The 19798-nt window shown below is 40.2% G+C and overlaps 3 protein-coding genes across 8 annotated transcripts; 1 reads left to right on the top strand and 2 right to left on the bottom strand.

The window, feature by feature from the left end:
- Positions 1 to 328: 328 nt before the first annotated feature.
- LOC115679405 (18S rRNA (guanine-N(7))-methyltransferase RID2-like) lies at positions 329 to 6037 on the top strand. 6 transcript variants are annotated; one of them, XR_008816503.1, is made up of 7 exons: positions 329 to 572; positions 691 to 831; positions 1109 to 1175; positions 1261 to 1287; positions 2308 to 2363; positions 4043 to 5341; positions 5580 to 6037. XR_008816503.1 is itself a non-coding variant. In XM_056311119.1 (7 exons), exons 1-6 carry the CDS (start codon positions 802 to 804, stop codon positions 4237 to 4239), a joined length of 309 nt encoding a protein of 102 aa, XP_056167094.1. In that variant the 5' UTR covers positions 329 to 801; the 3' UTR covers positions 4240 to 5341; positions 5580 to 6037. The 6 variants fall into 6 exon arrangements, 4 of the variants coding, with proteins under 4 accessions (XP_056167094.1, XP_056167093.1, XP_056167095.1 ...); XM_056311119.1 differs by having other exon boundaries at positions 329 to 819; positions 1261 to 1316; positions 4043 to 4123; positions 4209 to 5341; XM_056311118.1 differs by having other exon boundaries at positions 329 to 819; positions 1097 to 1175; positions 1261 to 1316; positions 4043 to 4123; positions 4209 to 5341.
- Positions 6038 to 7276: 1239 nt separating this feature from the next.
- On the bottom strand, positions 7277 to 7939 carry LOC115679370 (E3 ubiquitin-protein ligase At3g02290-like). Its single transcript, XM_030602956.1, has one exon. It carries the CDS (start codon positions 7937 to 7939, stop codon positions 7277 to 7279), a length of 663 nt encoding a protein of 220 aa, XP_030458816.1.
- A 7092-nt stretch (positions 7940 to 15031) lies between these two features.
- On the bottom strand, positions 15032 to 15463 carry LOC115679369 (uncharacterized). Its single transcript, XM_030602954.1, has one exon. The coding sequence runs from the start codon at positions 15461 to 15463 to the stop codon at positions 15032 to 15034; it is 432 nt and encodes a 143-aa protein (XP_030458814.1).
- Between the last annotated feature and the right edge of the window lie 4335 nt (positions 15464 to 19798).

Below are 19798 nucleotides of genomic sequence, written 5' to 3'. Positions count from 1 at the left end.
TGACCATCAAAAGCCCCAAACTGGTACACCCATAACAAATTTACTCTCAATTAGTTTCTGTTAAATTTTACCGTCAAATTACAAAATCGAATGGCACGTGGTAGTTAACAAGTGTACCGGTTGGGAGTTTTACCTTCTGTTTGTCACAGGTATATCAATTTGTGATTTTTTGTGATATTAATCTAATTTAATGGAAGTTAACGGATGATAAATTTGTCATAAATGTATCAATTTGAGATTTTTGGTGATCAAAAAATTAGTTAGGAATAAATTTATGACAGATATATCAAGGTTTTTCGTAATATTCACCTCAAAAAAAAAAGTTACAGGAAACGCCGTCGGTTCTTCTCGGCTGGAAACTTCCGTCCCCGAACTCAGTTCGTGAGTAGCTTCTTCTTCTTCCGGTCGCTCTGTCAATGGCATCCCGACCAGAAATACAGGCGCCGCCCGAGATACTCTACACCGACGTCGACGCTCGCAAGTACATTCACGGTTGTGTCGGCTGTCGGAGAGAGCTTTGGAGCTTCTTGCTTCGCCGGACGGCGGAGTTCCGTGATTGCTCCCTGACACCGGTATCCCCCCTTCCTTCTGCGAGTGCTGAGTGGGCTTGTGCTTGAATTTGATTTGAAAGTGTTGGGTACGTGTATTCCGCGTTGAGGGCGATGTTGACTTGATCGACATCCGGTGGAGGTTGATGAGACGGTGGGAGAACTTATCTGGAGTGCGATTGCGATGTCTTTGACCCGAATACACGATGTTTTATGACTGATGATTGGAACTCCTATTGGGCAGTATTGAAGAATGTCTCCTGTACATTGGGTAAGCTTTTGGGTTGATGAAGAGACATGGTCAATTTGCTTGCCGGGGTCTTGCATCTTCGGCTTTAGGTTTTCAGGAATGAACAACCCATCAACTCCTCTTGTTAAATTACGGCTCGAGACCTTATTGCTCGGTTATACTTTCTTAGCTTTGATATCATCACCTGCTTGATGAGGATACTTCTCTCCTTATTTCTCGTGAGGAGTGTTTGTAAAGCTCAGGGAGGTTTGATGGTTGATCATGTTGTATTGACATTTTGGGTCTTTCTGGGTTGCGGATCTGGATTAAGTGGGGGAGACGGCTATCGGAAAATGGACACGTCTGGATTGGTTTGGACATTTCGCCGTCAATGCTTGGTATGGAAATGTCCATACCTATTGATTTGAGAATTTGTGTTAGTTTGCTCAGATTTTGATATTCCATTTGCCTGTTCAAATGTAGACTTCGCATTGGAGAGAGAGGCAGAAGGTGAGGTTTTGCTTGGGGACATGGGTCAGGTATTGACCAGTTTAAAGCTTTTGAGCTGTATTATTTCTAAATCTGAGGAAATTCTGCACATTGACTCTTTCTCCTACTTCACCTTTAATGCTTTTAGCGGCCATTGTTTTCTGTCTCTTTAGTTATTATAATGAATAGGCACATTAATGAAATAGAACAGAGTTTTACATTGAGTACCCATGAACTACATACATCGGAAAGTCAAAAAAAAAAAAGAGAGAAAGAAAATAGAAAAGCAAATGAAAAGGCCTAACCAAATAAAAAACAGTTGTTTTTCTGCGGAAGAATATAGAACAAGGCTGTTCAACTTTTGCTGATTTGATCCCAAGCCTTCAAAATTCCTTTTGTTCCTTCCATGCCTTTAAGTTCTGCATATTAGGGTGCATTTGTTTGAAGGAGAACTCAAAATTTGGAAAAAAATTTCCAAAAAATGTTTAGTTATTTTGCTCACAAAATGAATGAATGAAAAATATTTTCATCGTATCCGAAAATAGTTAGGCGTGAATTGTTGTTGATAATGAAAGTATTTTTCATTGAGTAATTTTTATAGGCAATATAACTAATCATTTTTCGGAAAAACAAGCGCACCTTTAGATAATGGAAGGATTTTGGAGTTTTCTTGGTGTTTCTGATTCCTCTATGCCATTTCCATTAAGAATCATCTCTGTCCCATTGTTTAGCATTACCTAGGTGATCCCATCTTGGTTGAACCGGAACCGTAGTCCAAATAGCAAAAGACACCTGACAGTAAAAAAGAGATGATCAACTGGCTGGCCAGAATTTTAACACGCAATATTAATGTGATGGCAGTTGTTATGGAGTATATGTGCTTGCGTGCTTGATGCTTTCTCTATTTTTGAAGAACTTTGTGCTGGCATATTGTACTTGGTCTTGTCAATTGTCAAATTTGATGGTATTGATCGTTCCGCATCTTATATAATTCGCTTGATCTCTTTGCCATTGTTTTTATTGGTGAATTTTGTGTTGTAGGCTTTGGGACTTAGACCTGGTGTTATTGATGGAGCCATCAGTATCTCTGTGTTCAGGTTCACTTTATTGTGTTCATTATCATTTTAATGATATTACTCCATAGGAGTTCTCTTCTTGGATGTTATATGGAGCTAATCTTCATTTGGAGCTACAGAATTACTACACTCACACTTAATAGTGCAAAAAGTAGTAAGTAGCAGTTGAGCTTCTGTATTATTGGGTTCCTTAGTGTAAGTACCAAAAAGAGCACACTTGTTTTAGACTATGAAACAAGATTTTACTTTTTTCTTGTCAGGCTCAAGTAAATGTGGCTTAATCCAGCTGGTATAATTTAGAGGATATATTAAGGTACTTGTGCAGTGGATCTAATTAAAGTTTCTCCCAAGACTAGTGTTTTTAAAAGAGGACCGATTATGTTAATATCCTTGGTAAGATCTTAGATAAGACTGTTCTGCATAGTAAAGGAAGCTACAATATTCATTACATCAAGTGATAATTCATTGCGCAATTACTTGAAATCTGTAAGCATGTGTCAGCAAATAAATTTTTCTTGTAACTCTCAAGTTTTGGTGCATCGATCAGGGGCTGGTGTCAATATGATAGATGGTGGGCTTTAGCACCAGTGTTCAGGTTAATTTATATAGTTGCAACATGTGGATGTAGACATGTCTTGCAGGGTCTTTTACATCTAGATGTGGAATATCTGGAAGTATTTAATGACTATTGTGTGATGCCGGACTTATTATATAGATTTGGAAGAATTTGATGGTGTTACTTTGAGCAGCTATTTGTTTATTTCTTTGTGCTCTGAAAACTCTTTGTTTATTCCCTAAATATGTAGTTTCTGGGTGAATACTCACCGGAGTAGCCTTTTATCTTTTTGTATAGTGTCTGATGAACTTGCATTACATCTAAGGGTGCGTTTGTTTCGCAGAAAATGAGTGATTTATAAAACATTTTCCAAAAAATGATTGCTTGTATCGTTTATAAAAATTAGTCAACAGAAAATATTTTCATCATTGATAACAATCTATGCCTAACTATTTTCGTGAAAGATGAAAACATTTCTATTCATTTATTTTTGTAAAAGATATAAGCGATTATTTTTTGGAAAATATTTTCCAAATCAATTATTTTCTGTGAAACGAACACACCCTAAGATTTGCTGGCATTCTGCCCCCTAAATGATTTGCAGCTGCATTTTGTAAATCCTTATTATTCTAAGCTCTTGCTTTCCCTAGAAATCATTGTGTATTTGAACCCATGTCTGTTAACATTGTTGATTTGCATCTATCGTGTGGCCACATGGATAGAATGAAACAGCTAATATTGCAATCAACTCTAAAAAGTTCCCTGCAGAGATATAAAGAAAGTAGCTACTGTTGTGCTTCAACTGTGGTAGCTTCAACTCTCTGTCTTTCCCCCTTTATCTGCTAGTTAGACACCAAATGAATGCCACATTAGAATGACTTGTTATTAAGTGGATACTCATGGGGTAAAGTGTGCACATGAAATGTTTAGAACTTGAGCATAGTTGGGTTTGAAGGACCAAAGGAATGTAGCCTGGTGATAAACCTTTTGTCATTGTTGTATCGGTTCCATACATTTTGTTTGTCTTCCATCTTTAATTTTGCATGTTAAACATTCTTATTTCGTAATCTTGCTGTACTCTCTGTAAATTCTCTAAGTTTCTACACTGGGTAACTAGCAATCTTTTTCGGTTTCTTTTCTGTAGTTTGTTGATTCTATATCTGTTTTTCAAGCAGTGGTTATGCAATGCAGATAAGTCCTCGCACGAGCCACGGTTAAGATTGAAGTATGTTCCTTAGTATTGGACGATAACTGGATGATTGTCCTAAACGAGAAAAAACTTTCTTCTTTTCTGCTTTTCTATCATGCAGAACTCCTACTCCCTATTTGGCTGGCTTATAATCGAACTTCGTCTTGGTTGTTTTTAGGGCATTTTTTGGATTGTCGTATAGATGCTTAGCAAGGGGAGAAAAGAACAGTTTTTTCAAGTTTACCCAGAAAGTATAGCCCATCGTGAGTTGATTTTGAGTTCTGCCTCGCATGTTGGATTTGCAGGTGGTGTGGTGGCTGACTACCCATACAGGTACCTATATTATTACCAAAACTTATTTTAGTGTTCAACATTGATGGAACAACATATGCTGTGCATATCTTTGTATATATTCTGTCTGTTGGAAGACCTCCGTTAAAGTTGAGTTTCTGAGATCGGAATAAGAGAGGTTTCATTGGAGAGGAAACGCCCTTTTCTGTAATTATTGAAAGTTGGTTGAAAATCTTATACCTTTGGTATAGAGGAAAGTCATGTGTGGATGGAAATGCTTCAAATTGACATTGTACATAATTTGTCTAGTAACTGAGCTCTTTTGATTATGAGCTCTTTTGGTATACGGGTTTCCACTCCCTTGGTGCCCTTCAGTAATATTTTCTTTTAACTATCAATAAATAAATAAATTTCTGAGAAATTTCCGCAATAATCTCATTAGTTTATTTCTTAAATACGCGACAGCTTGTATATGAGATTATCAAATGTGCGCATAATACAATTTTAGCTGTCTTTGCCCATTCTCTTACTAATGGGTTATTGTTGCCTAGGATAACTGGCAAAACCGAGCTAATAAAGTTGGTCTGTGATTATGTAGAGATTCTTATCAATGTCATGTCCAGAGTTGCTTGTAATTGTCATGACAAGTTTTCCTCTTTTTTTCAGTTTTCTTTTAAGGACGGTCTAATGCCAAGTCCAAGCAAGAGAAGTGCCATTTAACAAAAGATTATACAAAGGCTTTGGTTGCAGAATAAGTGCTCTAGACTGTGTGGATGAGATAAGAATCTTAATGTTCTAGATAAAGGCTGAGCGCTGCCATAGTAATTCGGATAAATGCCTTTATGAGAATCTTAGCAAAGAAAAATGAACTTACCTCGAAATCATTGTTGAAAACAGCACCAAGAGCAGGAAGATGGGGAGAGTCCCTCCGATGATAGTAGTGGTGATGAAGACAATCGAACAGTGAGTTTGCATCATAATTTACAGTTGAATATTATGTTAGACTTGTTCTGAGCATGGATTTGCATATCAAATTCATTTTTAGGCTCATTCTATATGTGGGTTTGCATAAGAAACTCTCTCGCTCTCTCTCTCCCCCCGTTCATTTGGTATTTTTATGTGAACATTCTTTTGCAAGTGTTCTCATGTAAATATTGACTGGGGCAATTTTCTTTTCGTTTGGCTCTCTTTTCAAATGCAGGTTAGTATCTTGCTAGGCACTACTGGCCAAAGAAATAACAGAAACTAAATAGGAGAGGAGTGGGAAGAGAGTGGGTTATGAGAAAGAAAGAACAGATGAGGACAAAAGGGAAAGTGTGGTGCCTGTTGACACAAAGTATACGGCTCACAAGCGCAAAGCTTGGTTTCGATCAGTGGTGGGCATGAGCTCGCAAGCGCAAAGCTTGGTTTTCACAATAGAATTTCTGCATGCGTGGCCCCGCTTTTAGAAGCATCACTGATTATGCACCGCACTATTTATGTTTTTCCATATCCAACAGTCAAATGTAATTTCCTCTTTCAAGTAATTAATGACTTATTAGTGTTGATGTATGTATATGCAACTCCGGAGAGAGACAGGATGGTCCTGCGAGCATTTTGAGTGACTTGCTATGTTATAGTTGTTACAGGACCTACCTTCCATGTCCTGTCTTGTCCTTCCATGTGTTTTTTTTCATTCTCTCTTTTTTTTTCTTGTGACTAGATTCAACCTTGTGTTTCTGGGAGATTAATGAGCTAAATATGCAGGTAATCTTGGTTTTCAAATGGAGTTTTTGTCGATGGATGGTTTACTTGGTTTCATCGGGAAGGCTACTCTAGTATCTACTCAGATATCACAGGTTGTTTTCGACGTTAACAAAACGATGATGCACGTGAGTTTGCAAGCATTCAATTGAATGTCGTGTTTTTCGGGTTTAATTGGGTGACACTCGAGGAACTGTAACTAATTAGCAAAGAGCACCATTCACACCAGAGATTGATGTGATTCTTCAAATGCATTTTCAGGTCACCCCATTAGTCCATTTAGGAGTGGTTGCTGAGATGTTTGATGAATGGTTTGGTTGTATGAATGAATTAAAAATGCTCAAGTTGGCGAACTTAGATGCATTTAACCCAGACATGTGCCTGTAAATTTCTTCCGATGAACTTCAGGTATTGGAGATCATGTTATTTCGATTCTTAAATAGTATTACTGCCATAGTTTTGTCGTCCTGCAATTAGTTATACTTTTTTCGTTTTGCAATATAAAGAATATTTGTATTCTGTACTTTTTCAAGAAATCAAATCACGAAATGCAACTGCGCAAAACTAAATCGCTCGGACCTCATTCCCGACCATCGTCACTATGACTTTACATATGTGAAAGGACAAGTCTTTTGTACTTAATAGCTTTTAAGAATTTATCTACAATCCAAGAAGCAAATCTTTGAATTATGTGATCAATTGCACATCCAGACTAACAAATGACGATGTTCTTGCTGTTTCGGCACTTCTGAACATATAAGCTTCTCAAATTGAACTTGTTCAGCCTAAAAAACAGAGTACAGAAAAGCTCAATCTTTTACAAGACCAAAACTAGCATCGGACATCATTAATGTACTCATGAAATACCAACTTCAGTAAGCAGTAAAAACGTGTAGCAGCGGGCTAGTTGATGAAGCACAATCTTTTAGGATCGACTGGTTTGATAAGGCTATTCGGTTGTTTTCTGAGGTTAAAGTTCGTGCTGGCGTGAAGTCAAGTGGATCCCTTTTGATTAGCATATATGAGAATGGCATCGAGTACCCACTTGAGCTAGGCATTGCATTGAGTACCCAAAGTAATTGCAACAAATTACTAAATGCATCGGAAAAAAGAGAATTCATTTTTTTAGTAGAAAATCTTACAAACTAAAACCAACTACTCGGGATCTTCTATTTCTACTTTGCCACGACACAGCGGACACGAGTCATTCCCCTCGAGCCACTCGACGATGCATTTGCTGTGAAAGTGGTGCGAACATGGTATCTCCATCACTTTATCCGCCCCATTCAGTTCCTCTAAACAAATGCAGCAGCATCCGTCACTGTCCAGGACAGAGCAGCTCTTCCGCTCGAGGTTTTCGATGGTGCTTCTGGAGACGCCCCGCGCCACTTGGTCGGTATCCGACTCGTATCCTCCAGTGATGTCTTCCATTTCGACTTCCTCCTTCGTGGCCAAATCCAAATTTATGTTCATGTTAAACTGTCGATGGCCATGACCCGATCCTCGAAATGCCGTGCACATAATCATTCTTACGATATCATCCCAAAAGCTGCTATGAACACCCAAAGCATAGAGAACTCTCTCCACGTGCGTTTCGCAGAGGGATTGCCATGGTAGGATACCGAGTGGCATCTCAAGCGACTGACTCGACTCAGACAACGTAGTGTCTTGAACATTTATTGGCTCCCCCAGTTGATCCACGAACACTAGCAAATGGTGCCACTTGACCGAGAAGTTGAATACAGCGGTCGGCAGGCCAGAGAAATCGGAATGTCTTGTATCCAGCCTCAAAGTATATCCACAGTAAACCGTCTCCATGCTATTACTTCCCACAGTGAACTAAAGAGGATTTCACGGCAACGTTGAAATCCAATCACGAGAAAGCCCAAGAAATGTTTTGTGAAAGCTTTGGAAGATGTATCGCGAGACAAATGGAAGAAGAAGCACCGGAACGGAAAATCGGAGAATAGGAAATTCTATCTGCAGATGACATACAGCAGCGATACTAGCGGTCTTATATAGCCGTTGGTCGGTTGTCTTAGGAGGCGAACTCGACTTTCCTGTTTTGTGCACAAGGCTCCTGGCGTTCAAATAAGGCAACTGCCTTAATTGCATATTTTCTTTCCTCTTTTAGAACTATTATTGCTTTCCTCAACCGGCTATTTAATTAACTGAAAATTAAAGCTAAACCAAATTGCATGCGTATTAGGTTTAGTGCCAAATGAGGAAATAAGTCATCACGATAATGAAGAGAACCTTACAAATAAAATTGTATTATTTCGAATTTAGTGCAAATTCGAACACAACAAGTTTATTGACCTCATTTATTGAAAAGGGCAGATGATACAATCTAGCACATTTACAATGCGAACTCTTGCTATAAAATTTTAATCATACTGCATCTAAACTATACGTGTTTTAGAGTGACAAATAGATTAAAATAGTTGGCGCACATGTAACACATATATTTTTCATGTATAAATGGGTTGATCCATTTATGGCCAAATTCGATTAAACTTATAAAAACAAGCTTTATACATGTTGTGTAGCCTAATCGTGCCAAAGATTGCTAGTCCTAGCTAAAAACACTAATAAGATCAACGAGTTTCCTTATTTCAAATCAAGATGATCATTTAATATTGAAATAAAACATTAAAGGACAGGATTAAGTCTTGAGTATTGTAAGATCGAGATTGATACAATAATATAAGTGTCATTATTTATTGAAATCCAAAATAAAAAGTAAGCCGAATATTAAAATTTTAGTATACGGAAAAACAGCATTGTTGTGATCCGTATTTTACACTTTTAGTGTTACTCTAGAAGAATTATTTTTAATAAAGCACTATATCATACTTTTTACATGATAATAGAAAAAATTACTAGACTCAAATGTGCGAAGTTATCTAACCAATTATGATGGGAAGTCGTGTAGTTAATTATAAATTGATTATCGAAATCAAAATCCATATGAACCCGAGAATTATAAATAATGATAATAATAATAATAACATGTGAAAGTCGTGTAGTTAATTATCTAGCCAAAGATACCTATTATCTATAAAAAAAATGAAATTAATCAATAGCCGTCAAATTCTATTTTTTAAATAACTGATTTTTCGTGAAAAAAAAAAAACTGGTATTCGATCCCCTCTAGGGTTTGGAATTCGCAGCATCCGGAGAAGATAGCCATGTTCGGAAGCCAATTCGACGGCGCCGCCGCTTTCTCCGGCGGCGGTTTCATGCCCTCTCAGTCCACCACGCAGTTCGCCGCCGATCCCTCTTCCGTCTTTCACGCTTCTTCTGTACCGCTTGAACCCGTCAACAGATTGTGTGGCTCGAGAGGCGTGTTCTGGATTTGACGAGAGATTGTAGCAGGGATTCGGGTTTGCCCATCTCTCTCTGATTCAATTCCTCTAGGTTGTGCTATCAACACTCGCGTGTTGCTTCCTTCTGAGTCGTGGTGCGGATGCAATGGAGAGTTAGGGTTTTTTGGAGAACCGAACCGAACCGAACCGAACCGAAATCTATGGGTGTGGGGAAGTATTCCGTGGATTTACGGGTTGCAGTTCAAGTGCCTTCAACGTGACTTTCAGGAGGTTCTGAATTCAGAAGAAGGGAAGGATCTTTTTATAAATATTGTGGGCGCTTTCCAAGGCCAAGAATGTGATATCATTATAATGTCATGTGTTCGTCGAATGAAAGTCGATGTAACTCGTGCTAGGAGAACTCTAAGGTGTATGGTTTCATCTGCCCTCCTGTTCACTTGTAATGTCATGTGTTCGTCGAATGAAAGTCGATGTAACTCGTGCTAGGAGAACTCTAAGGTGTATGGTTTCATCTGCCCTCCTGTTCACTTGTCACTTGTTTGTTTTTTGTGTCTTTTTCTCTTAATAGTGTAATGGGAAACGCTTATCTCTGATTCAGTCTGATTACTGGGCTGCGCCGAATGCTGATGCCAAAGCCATAAATTGTTACGTGGACATGGATTCTGTCCCCAAAGAGTTCTTTTAATACCTAAAGGGCCAACCCTGGTTCCCCTGCCCGGAAGACTCCTATAAACTCCAGGGGTTTGAGGTCAAGTGGGTCGAGGCATAGATTGACGGACACGCACGCAGAGCCGAGGTCAGTGATGGCACCAGAAGATGAGGAGAACTTGCCAGCATCTTTAATCCCCAGGAATGGAAATTTCCGGCCTCTGAAGCCACCCGTGGAGAATTCAACGGAAGCTGTTGATCAGGTGGTGACATATCCAAGAGTATACTGGCAAATACGGCGCACAGAAGAAGCAGCAGACTTCCTGTAAACCAATGTGGAAGAGAGAGATTACTAACTGCTCGTCCTCTCTGCATTTTGATCTTTGCCTCACTCAAGCTCCACCTTGTGTTCCGTTTATGCAAAACGTGGAACCCGGTCATTGCCTTAGGGGGGAAAAAGCTCCGATGATCGGGGGTGCTGCTCAAACGAGTTAAAAATGGACATAATCAGGTCTCCAATGAACTACTCATGTTCGATAATTCAAAGTTTCTTAGGAGATTTAGCCATAGAGAGGATGGGAAATCCTCAGCAACCCCACCTTGCACAGGAAAACTTGCTGCAACATATCTGGCTGGTCTGCCCCTCTCGCTATCTCTTTGCTAAGAGCCAGGTATCAGGCCTCCTGTGGGGACAAGATGGCTTGGTAAACTTGCTGTCGTTGGACTTTAAGATAAGAACGTTGCTTTCTTAAGTAGTTTTCTTTTAATTACATCACGGGGATAGCAGAGTTTTTACGAGCACTTATCTGAAATGTGAAGACTAGTTTTACGCTGACTAAAATATTTGAGTTAATTAGATTTTTTTCTCAAAGGAGGGTTTGGTCTTGAATGGGCTCTGGTTGCTCATATTTGAGTTAATTAGATTTTTTTTCTCAAAGGAGGGTTTGGCTCTTGAATGGGCTCTGGTTGCTCAGGATCTTCGGGGCATACAAGTGCATGGTGGACACACTTCTCTGTAAGTGCCCTTTCTCTTTAGTTGCACTGAAGCTTCTTATTTGTATGAAAGGAAGAGCAAAAAAGAAAGAAAAAAACTTGTGTACTTGGATGGAATGCATTACTCTTACTCAAGGGGAAGAAAGACATCTGCAATGGGGGATGCCTTGGCAAGGTTTGGAAGGGCTTGGAGTTGTATGTAATTTGTAACTTCCCATTTATTTTGCTCGGACATCTTTATGAAGTTGGCGCTCTATGAGGATCTGTGGAAGATCAAGAAGAAGCTGATAGATGGTGACCTCGGGCACTTGTCGCAGCTCCTGCTTCCGTGGGGCTGTATGATGTCCCACATGCTCCAGTGGATGGGCGAGCAGATGGTGTGGTGGGGCGGGTCGTGACTCGTGAGCAGGGAAGGGAAGGACGTTGCCGTGAGGGATGCAGACATGGGCACCAAGCTCCGGCTCGTGTTCCGCTACTGGACGTCGCCAAGGAGCTACGCGCTGAACGTGAATTAGAACGAGCTGTTTTGTCAAGAGACAAGTGTTGGAGATCGGTGGGATGTTATGGGACTCAATCGCGTGCAAGTTCTGTTATAGGATGCTTGTGGCGCAAGCCATGCAGCAGCTTGAGTCTCTATTGGATGGTTTTTGCGATAGGATTTTTCTTTCCTGAATACTGGCATGTGATTGGTTAAAGTCAAAAAGAGAGCACGATTATAGCTCAAGAGTTTCTTTTATTCTTCCCACGAAGTGATGAATGGTCTTTTCCGATTCAAATGTATACGAGTCAACTCTTTTGAGAAGATGCAATTGGTTGACTTTATTGTGTTTTTTGATGAGCTAACCTTGAATTATCTCGGCACGACATCGAAAAGTGTGTATTATCTGATTCTATTTTTGCGCAATGCTACATTCTTGCACGAAAACAGGATGCAGTACACTCCAATGTCTCAGAACTTTAAACTTTGCTCCCAAACCTTATCTAAGGAAACATGGCATTGGAAGTTGTTTCTTTATATGAATAAAGACATGAAAGAAGGTTATCAATTAACTAGTTGAAGTGAACAAGAACACATATTTACACCTATGGACCGACGAAGCGAACCCTGCCGGCGACGGGCGGCCGGTTGAAAAGTATCTGCATTGCTCTTTTAATCAGTTAAATTCCTCCTAAAATTTTCATAACCACAACTAAAGTTTTCAATTTGCTTATTCAGGAAAATCATTTTTGCCAGTATGCAAAACCAGAGACCTAAGGGGGTTGCACCAATTCTTCGCATTCAGACGTGCCATCCCTTTTCCTTTCATTTTGTAGGGCTTGTGGGCATTTCCATGGAGAGATATTCGCTGATTCTTAAAGTGGATGGGACTTTGCTTATTGCACTAAATGCAGGACAAACCATCCCCTTGGTGAAATTTATGCATGCAGAACACTTCTTGGAGTCATTAATCCACCACAGGATCCACTCACGCCTTCAAATGGAAACGCAGGATGAAGAGACCGTTGATGGTACCAGTGGCGAGTGATCGATGATGATTGGAGGAGATTCGGGATCGAAGAAATGGAACATCTTCACGGGTTTATTGGATGTCTTCTTATTCATGGTAATTATGTGTTTTTTGAGAGACGATGAGAAATTAGAAGTGTAAAAGATCGAGAGATTATTTTGACCGTGATAATTTAATAGAAATAAGTAAAAGAATTATAAATCCATGCAGTTCTCTATTATTTATTATAAAATTATCCACTATAGAATTTAACTGAAAGTCAATATACATGTTCTTTAAGCCCTTGAGGAGCAGGTCACCTTATGGTATCCGTAGGAGATCCCACAGGAATTAAATTTGGCAAAAGAATACTACAAGTGCCATAACTTGTGTACGGCGCTCACTTTGGTGCCATAAGTTTTTTTTGGATCACTTTAGTGCTAAAATTTTTGAAAAACGATCACTTAAGTGTCAACTCCGGTGCCGTACACAATTTTTCGCCGGAAATCCGACGTGGCATTTTTTTTATTAATTTCTGAAGCTGACGTGGCTCGTCAGAGATTGGCACTTAAGTGATCGTTTTTCAAAATTTTTAGCACCTAAATGATCGTTTTAAAAATTTTTTAGCACTTAAGTGATCGTTTTTCAAAAATTTTAGCACTGAAGTGATCCAAAAAAAACTTATGACACTTAAGTGATCGTTTTTCCTCCGACTTGGCATCAAAGTGATCCGAAAAAAAGTTATGGCACCAAAGTGATCTCCGTACACAAGTTATGGCACTTATAGTGTCCTTTTACCAATTAAATTTAGAAAGCCCCTCTCACTCCAAGTGTAGAATCACAACGTGTGGTGCCTCCTGACACAAAGCACACGGTGCACTGGCGCAAAACTCGGTTTTGATCACTGGCGGGCATGAGCTGCATCAAGAGATTTTCAGAATAGAATTTCTGCATGCGTGGCCCCTTTTTTTAGAGGCATCGCTAACTATGCACCGCACTATTCATGTTTTTCCATATCCAGCGGTCAAATGTAATCTCCTCTTTCAAGTAATTAACGACGTATTAGTGTTGATGTATGTATATGCAACTCTGGAGAGAGACAGGATGGTCCTGCGACCATTTTGAGTAACTTTTTATGTTATAGTGGTTACCGGACCTACCTTCCATGCCCTGTCTCGTCCTTCCATCCTTGTGTTTTTTTCATTCTCTCTTTTTTTTCTTGTGACCAGATTCAACCTTGTGTTTCTGGAAGATTAATTAGCTAAACATGTAGGTAATCTTGGTTTTCAAATTGAGTTTTTGTCGATATGGATGGTTTACTTGGTTTCATCGAGAAGGCTACTCTAGTATCTACTCAGATATCACAGGTTTTTTTCGACAGTAACAAAACGATGATGCACGTGAGCTTGCAAGCATTCAATTGAATGTTGTGTTTTTCGGGTTTACTTGGGTGTCACTCGAGGAACCGTAATTGATTAGCAAAGAGCATGCTTCACGCCGAGATTGATGTGATTCTTCAAATGCATTTTCAGGTCAACCCATTAGTCCCATTTAGGAGTGATTGCTGAGATGTTTGATGACTGGTTCGGTTGTATGAATGAGTTAAAAAGCTCACGTTGGTGAACTTAGATGCATTTAACCCTGACATGTGCTTGTAAATTTCTTTCGGTGAACTTCAGGTATATGAAACATAATTCATTTGCTTCATTGGAGATCATGCAATTTCGGTTCTTAAATAGTATTACTGCCCATAGTTTAGTCGACCTTCAATTAGTTATACTTTTTTCGTTTTCCAATATAAAGAATATTTGTATTCTGTCCTTTATCAAGAAATCAAATCACGCAACGTAATCACGCAAAACTAAATCACTCGGAAGTCATTCCCGACCATCGTCGCTATGATTTTACATATGCGAAAGGACATGTTTTTTGTACTTAATAGCTTTTAAGAATTTATCTAGAATCCAAGCAGCAAATCTTTGAATTATATGATCAATTGCACATCCAGACTAACAAATGATGATATTCTAGCTGTTTCGGAACTTCTGAACCTATAACGCATCTCAAATTGAACTCATTCAGCCTAAAAAACACAGTACATAAAACCTCAATGTTTTAGAAGACCAAAACTAGCATCGGACATCATTGATGTACTCATGAAATACCAACTTCAGTAAGCAGCAAAAACGTATAGCAGCGGGCTTGCTGACGAAGCACAATCTTTTAGGATCGACTGGTTTGATAAGGCCATTCGGATGTTTTTCTGAGGTTAAAGTTTGTGCTAGCGTGAAGCTAAGTGGATCCCTTTTGATTAGCATATATGAGAATGGCATCGAGTACCCACTTGAGCTAGGCATTGCATTGAGTACCCAAAGTAATTGCAACAAATCACTAAATGCATCGGAAAAAAGAGAATTCATTTCTTAGTAGAAAATCTTACAAACTAAAACCAACTACTCAGGATCTTCTACTTCTACTTTGCCACGACACAGCGGACATGAATCGTTCGCCTCAAGCCACTCGACAATGCATTTGCTGTGAAAGAGGTGTGAACACGGTATCTCCATCACTTTGTCCGCCCCATTTAGTTCCTCTAAACAAATGCAGCAACATCCGTCACCGTCCCAAACAGAGCAGCTATTCCACTCGAGCTTCTCGATGGTGCTTCTGGAGACACCCTGCGCGACTTGGTCAGTATCCGACTCATATCCTCCAGTGATGTCTTCCATTTCGACTTCCTCTTTCGTGGCCAAATCCAAATTTATGTTCATGTTAAACTGTTGATGGCCATGACCCGATCCTCGAAATGCCGTGCGCATAATAATTCTTAGGATATCATCCCAAAAGCTGCTATGAACACCCAAAGCATCGAGAACTCTCTGCATGTGCGTTTGGCAGAGGAATTGCCATGGTAGGACACAGAGTGGCAGCTCAAGCGACTGACTCGACTCAGACAATGTCACGCCCCGAACCCCAATGGACACGTGACGCCCCTTACCTAGTCGATGAGTGCGACGTCCCAGGAATGTCGCCGACCTCAAATAATCATCAGAGATTTACAACCACAGCGGATATTACAATTAATCCTGGACAATATAAAAATTGGGGAGGCATTAAGGGAGAATATACATATCCATATCTCATTTCCAAACTTATACCAAAATATTTACAATTACAAAGCCACCCCAACACGTACAAGCCACCATAAATACAAGTACTCGCCACACCACTACGGTCAGTAACAAAAAGGGCCTATGACCTGGTCAACTTTCCATACAAAAATGGTACTCGCAAAAACCTATTCCATATCCGGATATTACTCCCTACGCCCCTTACTAGGCGTCCATTCTAAATCCGATTCTTCGTCCTCTGAGTCGGAATCCCCTTATATCGTCCCATCTACTGAGGGCTCCGAAACGTTCTGGTGGCGGTGGCGGAATATTCATCGCTCAGGCGGGGGATCTGAAATGGTTTGGTTTATACAACCATGAGACACTTCTCAATAAGTTGTAACATAAACCCTACCTAGGCTATCACGTTATTCCAGACATAGATAAACACATGACCAAACAAACCACCACAAAACACACGAATACACATACCTGGACTCTCGACACACGCAACCTGCACAATAGTCCACTTATAAAAATTTATTTTGAAAACACAAGACACAACATACAAATTTTCCACAAATCACTCACCCAACGAACATAACACGATTTCGATCCACTCAACATACGCCCATTCCACCTCCACTTTCTCATTCTTTCCATTCTCAATTCTTCTTTCCCATAATACTCGCCAGTGACCCGCGTAAACGTACACGCCTCAGGTACACTGCGACCACTCATTACTTCCCACATCACTCGCTAGTGACCTGCGTAAACGTATACGCCTCAGGTACACTGTGACCAACACTCAGCCCGCACCAAATGCGACAGGCCTACATGATCGGAACTCGAGCTTATAATGCCTTGGTCCAATCCCGGTCTCACCCGAGCTGATCGTGCCTCGGACCGAACTCAATCATGCTCTTTTGAGCCTTAGCCCGTGCCAAATGCAACAGACCTACATGATCGTTGCCCGAGCTTATGATACTCGGCCAGATCCCAACTCACTTTCTCATGCCATTGCCTCAAATTCCATGCACACTTGCACCCCACACTTCACCACATCATCATTTTCACACAAAAACACATTCTCACGTAAAACAGTATTTTTCTTTGTTCAAATGTTTTCAAATCATTTTCAGCCCTTCACGGGATTTTCATAAAATTCCAAGACGGACCTAACGGCACCAATTACGCGTCAAACGACTCACCACAGCACAGTGTACAGTACACCCACAGCTCGTGAACAGTAATTTCTGCAAGGGCAGGCTTCTAGGATGGCAAGGGGGGGCATGTCTCTTGTCCCACATCGCTTAGGGGGAGAGTCCTGGGCTAGTTTATAAGGCTTGGGTTCTCTATTCTGTGTAACGCGTTTTAAAGCCATGAGGGTCAGTGGGCCCAAAGCGGACAATATTACACAGTGTAGACCCCGGGTCCTTACAACTCATTCCACAATAAGTCTTTTACTTCTTTTGGAGCGGTGCTCCAACTAATATACTGCCCCATCCAACAATTATTGACTATTTTATTAAGTTCCCTCACAACATACGTAGCATTCGTGAATCTGCAAACAGATTATAACGATATGGACAATGAAGCATATGGATAATTTGCAACATGGACAATTCAGTTGACATCCATAATAATTTACATATACTTAAAAAAATGAAGTACTTACGAATCTCTATATGGGCATATCATGAATCGGCTATCTTCTTCATCATTCAAGTGTTACACTGAAGAAGAAGGTGGAACCGAAGGTGATGGAACTGAAGGAGATGGAACTGAAGTAGATTCAGTTCACATGTCTCCAAGTTGTCCCCTAATATGTTCTTGAGGGTCGGAGGAAGGGCCAATGTGTCCATGTTATCCATCAGTATATAGTGGTTGAGGGTTAGATGAAAGGGCAGGGGAAGAGGAAAGGGACGGGGACGAGGACGAGGAAGGGGAAGGGCCTGGTCTTCTTTGTGAAGCTACACCATGCATGTGACCTCCACGTTTATACTAACAAGTTGGAAGGTTAGACAAATATCTTAAAAAATATGAACATGTATTAGGGACACATAATGACGTACGTTGTGAAGCTTACCATTTTGTTTTAGAGAGCAATAGATAAACTTGAGAAAATGAAACAAACTTGCTATCGCCTCTGATAAAAAGCAAGCTGTTCGAAAACGTCTACGAACTTCTTTAGCTCTTTTTTTGCCACAAATAACAGTTGTTACCTCTGTCTACAAAAATATTCAACAAGCACTTAAATATTAGCTCTTTTATGGTGATTATTATCTAAGAAGAAAACATGAGTGAAGCAACATGATGTTGAGAAGAAAACTCATGTGCACTAATGTTGATTTTAAACATCAACAAGCTTATGTACATTGACAACATTCGTCATCACATTATTCTAATCGCCATAAAGAAATTACAGCTTTACCCAACCTTTTCCATAAAGAAATTACAGCTTTACAAACAACTATATATTGCTATCTCTAGCATCTATTGAAATCTTACATTAGATTCCACGAAAAATGATGGTTTTAATTTTTAGTAGCCTACATGACATGATCTCAGTAGCCTATTTTTAATTGGTTTCAATTTTCAAACCTAGATATAAATAAAACAATAATCAAATGACTCGGAAACGCCAAAAAAACTCAAACCGAACCGAAATTACTGTTTTTACATAATGGTTTTTTGCTCAAAAACTCATCTAAACGACTCCGAAACGCCAAAAAACGACATGCATCACAACCAAAGGTAGTGTGTATTGATCAGCTGGCCGTTTCCACTTTGCCGACCAAATTTCAGCCCATTCCGACCAAATTTCAACCCAAATCAGACCAAATTTCAGCCCGTTTCCACTCGACGAATAGAACAAATTCGCCGGAAATTCCAGTTACGGCTAACAGAACAATTCAAGTTACGACGAACAGAACAATACATTCAACCCGAGATAAGTCGAATCAAATTCGCCACAAATTGAAAGCTAATTCCAGTTACCACGAACAAAACAATACTTAAGAAGAACCAAAACAGAAGCAGCAGACCCAACATAAAAGAAGCAGCATCAAACGTCCACATAATTTGAAACCGAACAATCTCCGCCCTACCCATCTAAAAACAGCGCTCGCTCGAGACCAAAAGTGCAAAAAATTTAGAGAATGTACCTCCTCTAAAACTCTCGGACGACGATCCTTGTCAGATGGATCCTCGAGGTGGGTCCTCGCGGTTGTGCTGGGTCCTTGTGCTTGTGCTGGGTCATTGCGATTGTGCTGGGTCTGGGTCCTCGTGCTTGCGCTGGGTTCTCGCGCTGGGTCCTCGCCCTTGCGCCGGGTCCTCGCGCTTCCCAGCGTCCGTCGGAGGGTTCCTCTGTCCAAGAAAAAATCGAGCTGAAGAACGCCGAATCCGAAGGTTGCCAACTCGACAGAATCCGTCGAGAATCGATCGATCGATCGAGAGAGACAGAGAAGAGAAAACCCTAAATTTTTTGATCGAGAGAGAGAGACAGAGAAGAGAAAAGAAAACCCTACTTGTACCCACAAATGAAGACGACGCCGTTTTGCTAATTTCCGCCGAAATTAGCCACGAATTTTATTCCGTGGCTAATTTGCGACGATATTAGTCACGAATTTTAAATTTGTCGCGGCAAATTAGAATCGAACTATAAAATTGTCTCGGCAAACCCAAATTTTTTTCCCGCGGCTAATTTGCCACGGATTTAGCCACGAATTTAAGTTTTTCGGCACCTTACCCGACTAATTTTTTTTTCCGTGGCTAAATCCGTAGCTAATTTGCCACGGATTTAGCCACGGAAATGAAGTCTCCCCGCACACCCGACAATTTTTTTTTATGTGGCTAAATCCGTGGCTAATTTGCCATGGATTTAGCCACGAATTTAAGTCTTTCAGCACCTTACCTGACTAATTTTTTTTCCGTGGCTAATTTGTCACGGATTTAGCCACGAATTTGAGTCTTTCGGCACCTTACCCAACTAATTTTTTCCAGTGGCTAAATCCGTGGCTAATTAGCCACGGATTTGAAGTCTCCCCGCACACCCGAATATTTTTTTTTAATCCGTGGCTAAATCCGTGGCTAATTAGGAAGTCTTAC

The sequence above is a fragment of the Syzygium oleosum genome, unplaced genomic scaffold (genome assembly GCF_021117445.2).
Source record: "Syzygium oleosum isolate NSW1041296 unplaced genomic scaffold, Sole_v2.1 Sole_v2.04, whole genome shotgun sequence".
Classification (NCBI taxonomy): domain Eukaryota; kingdom Viridiplantae; phylum Streptophyta; class Magnoliopsida; order Myrtales; family Myrtaceae; genus Syzygium; species Syzygium oleosum.
Note: the sequence above shows the minus strand (reverse complement) of the source record. Positions and strands in the feature narration are given on the sequence as shown.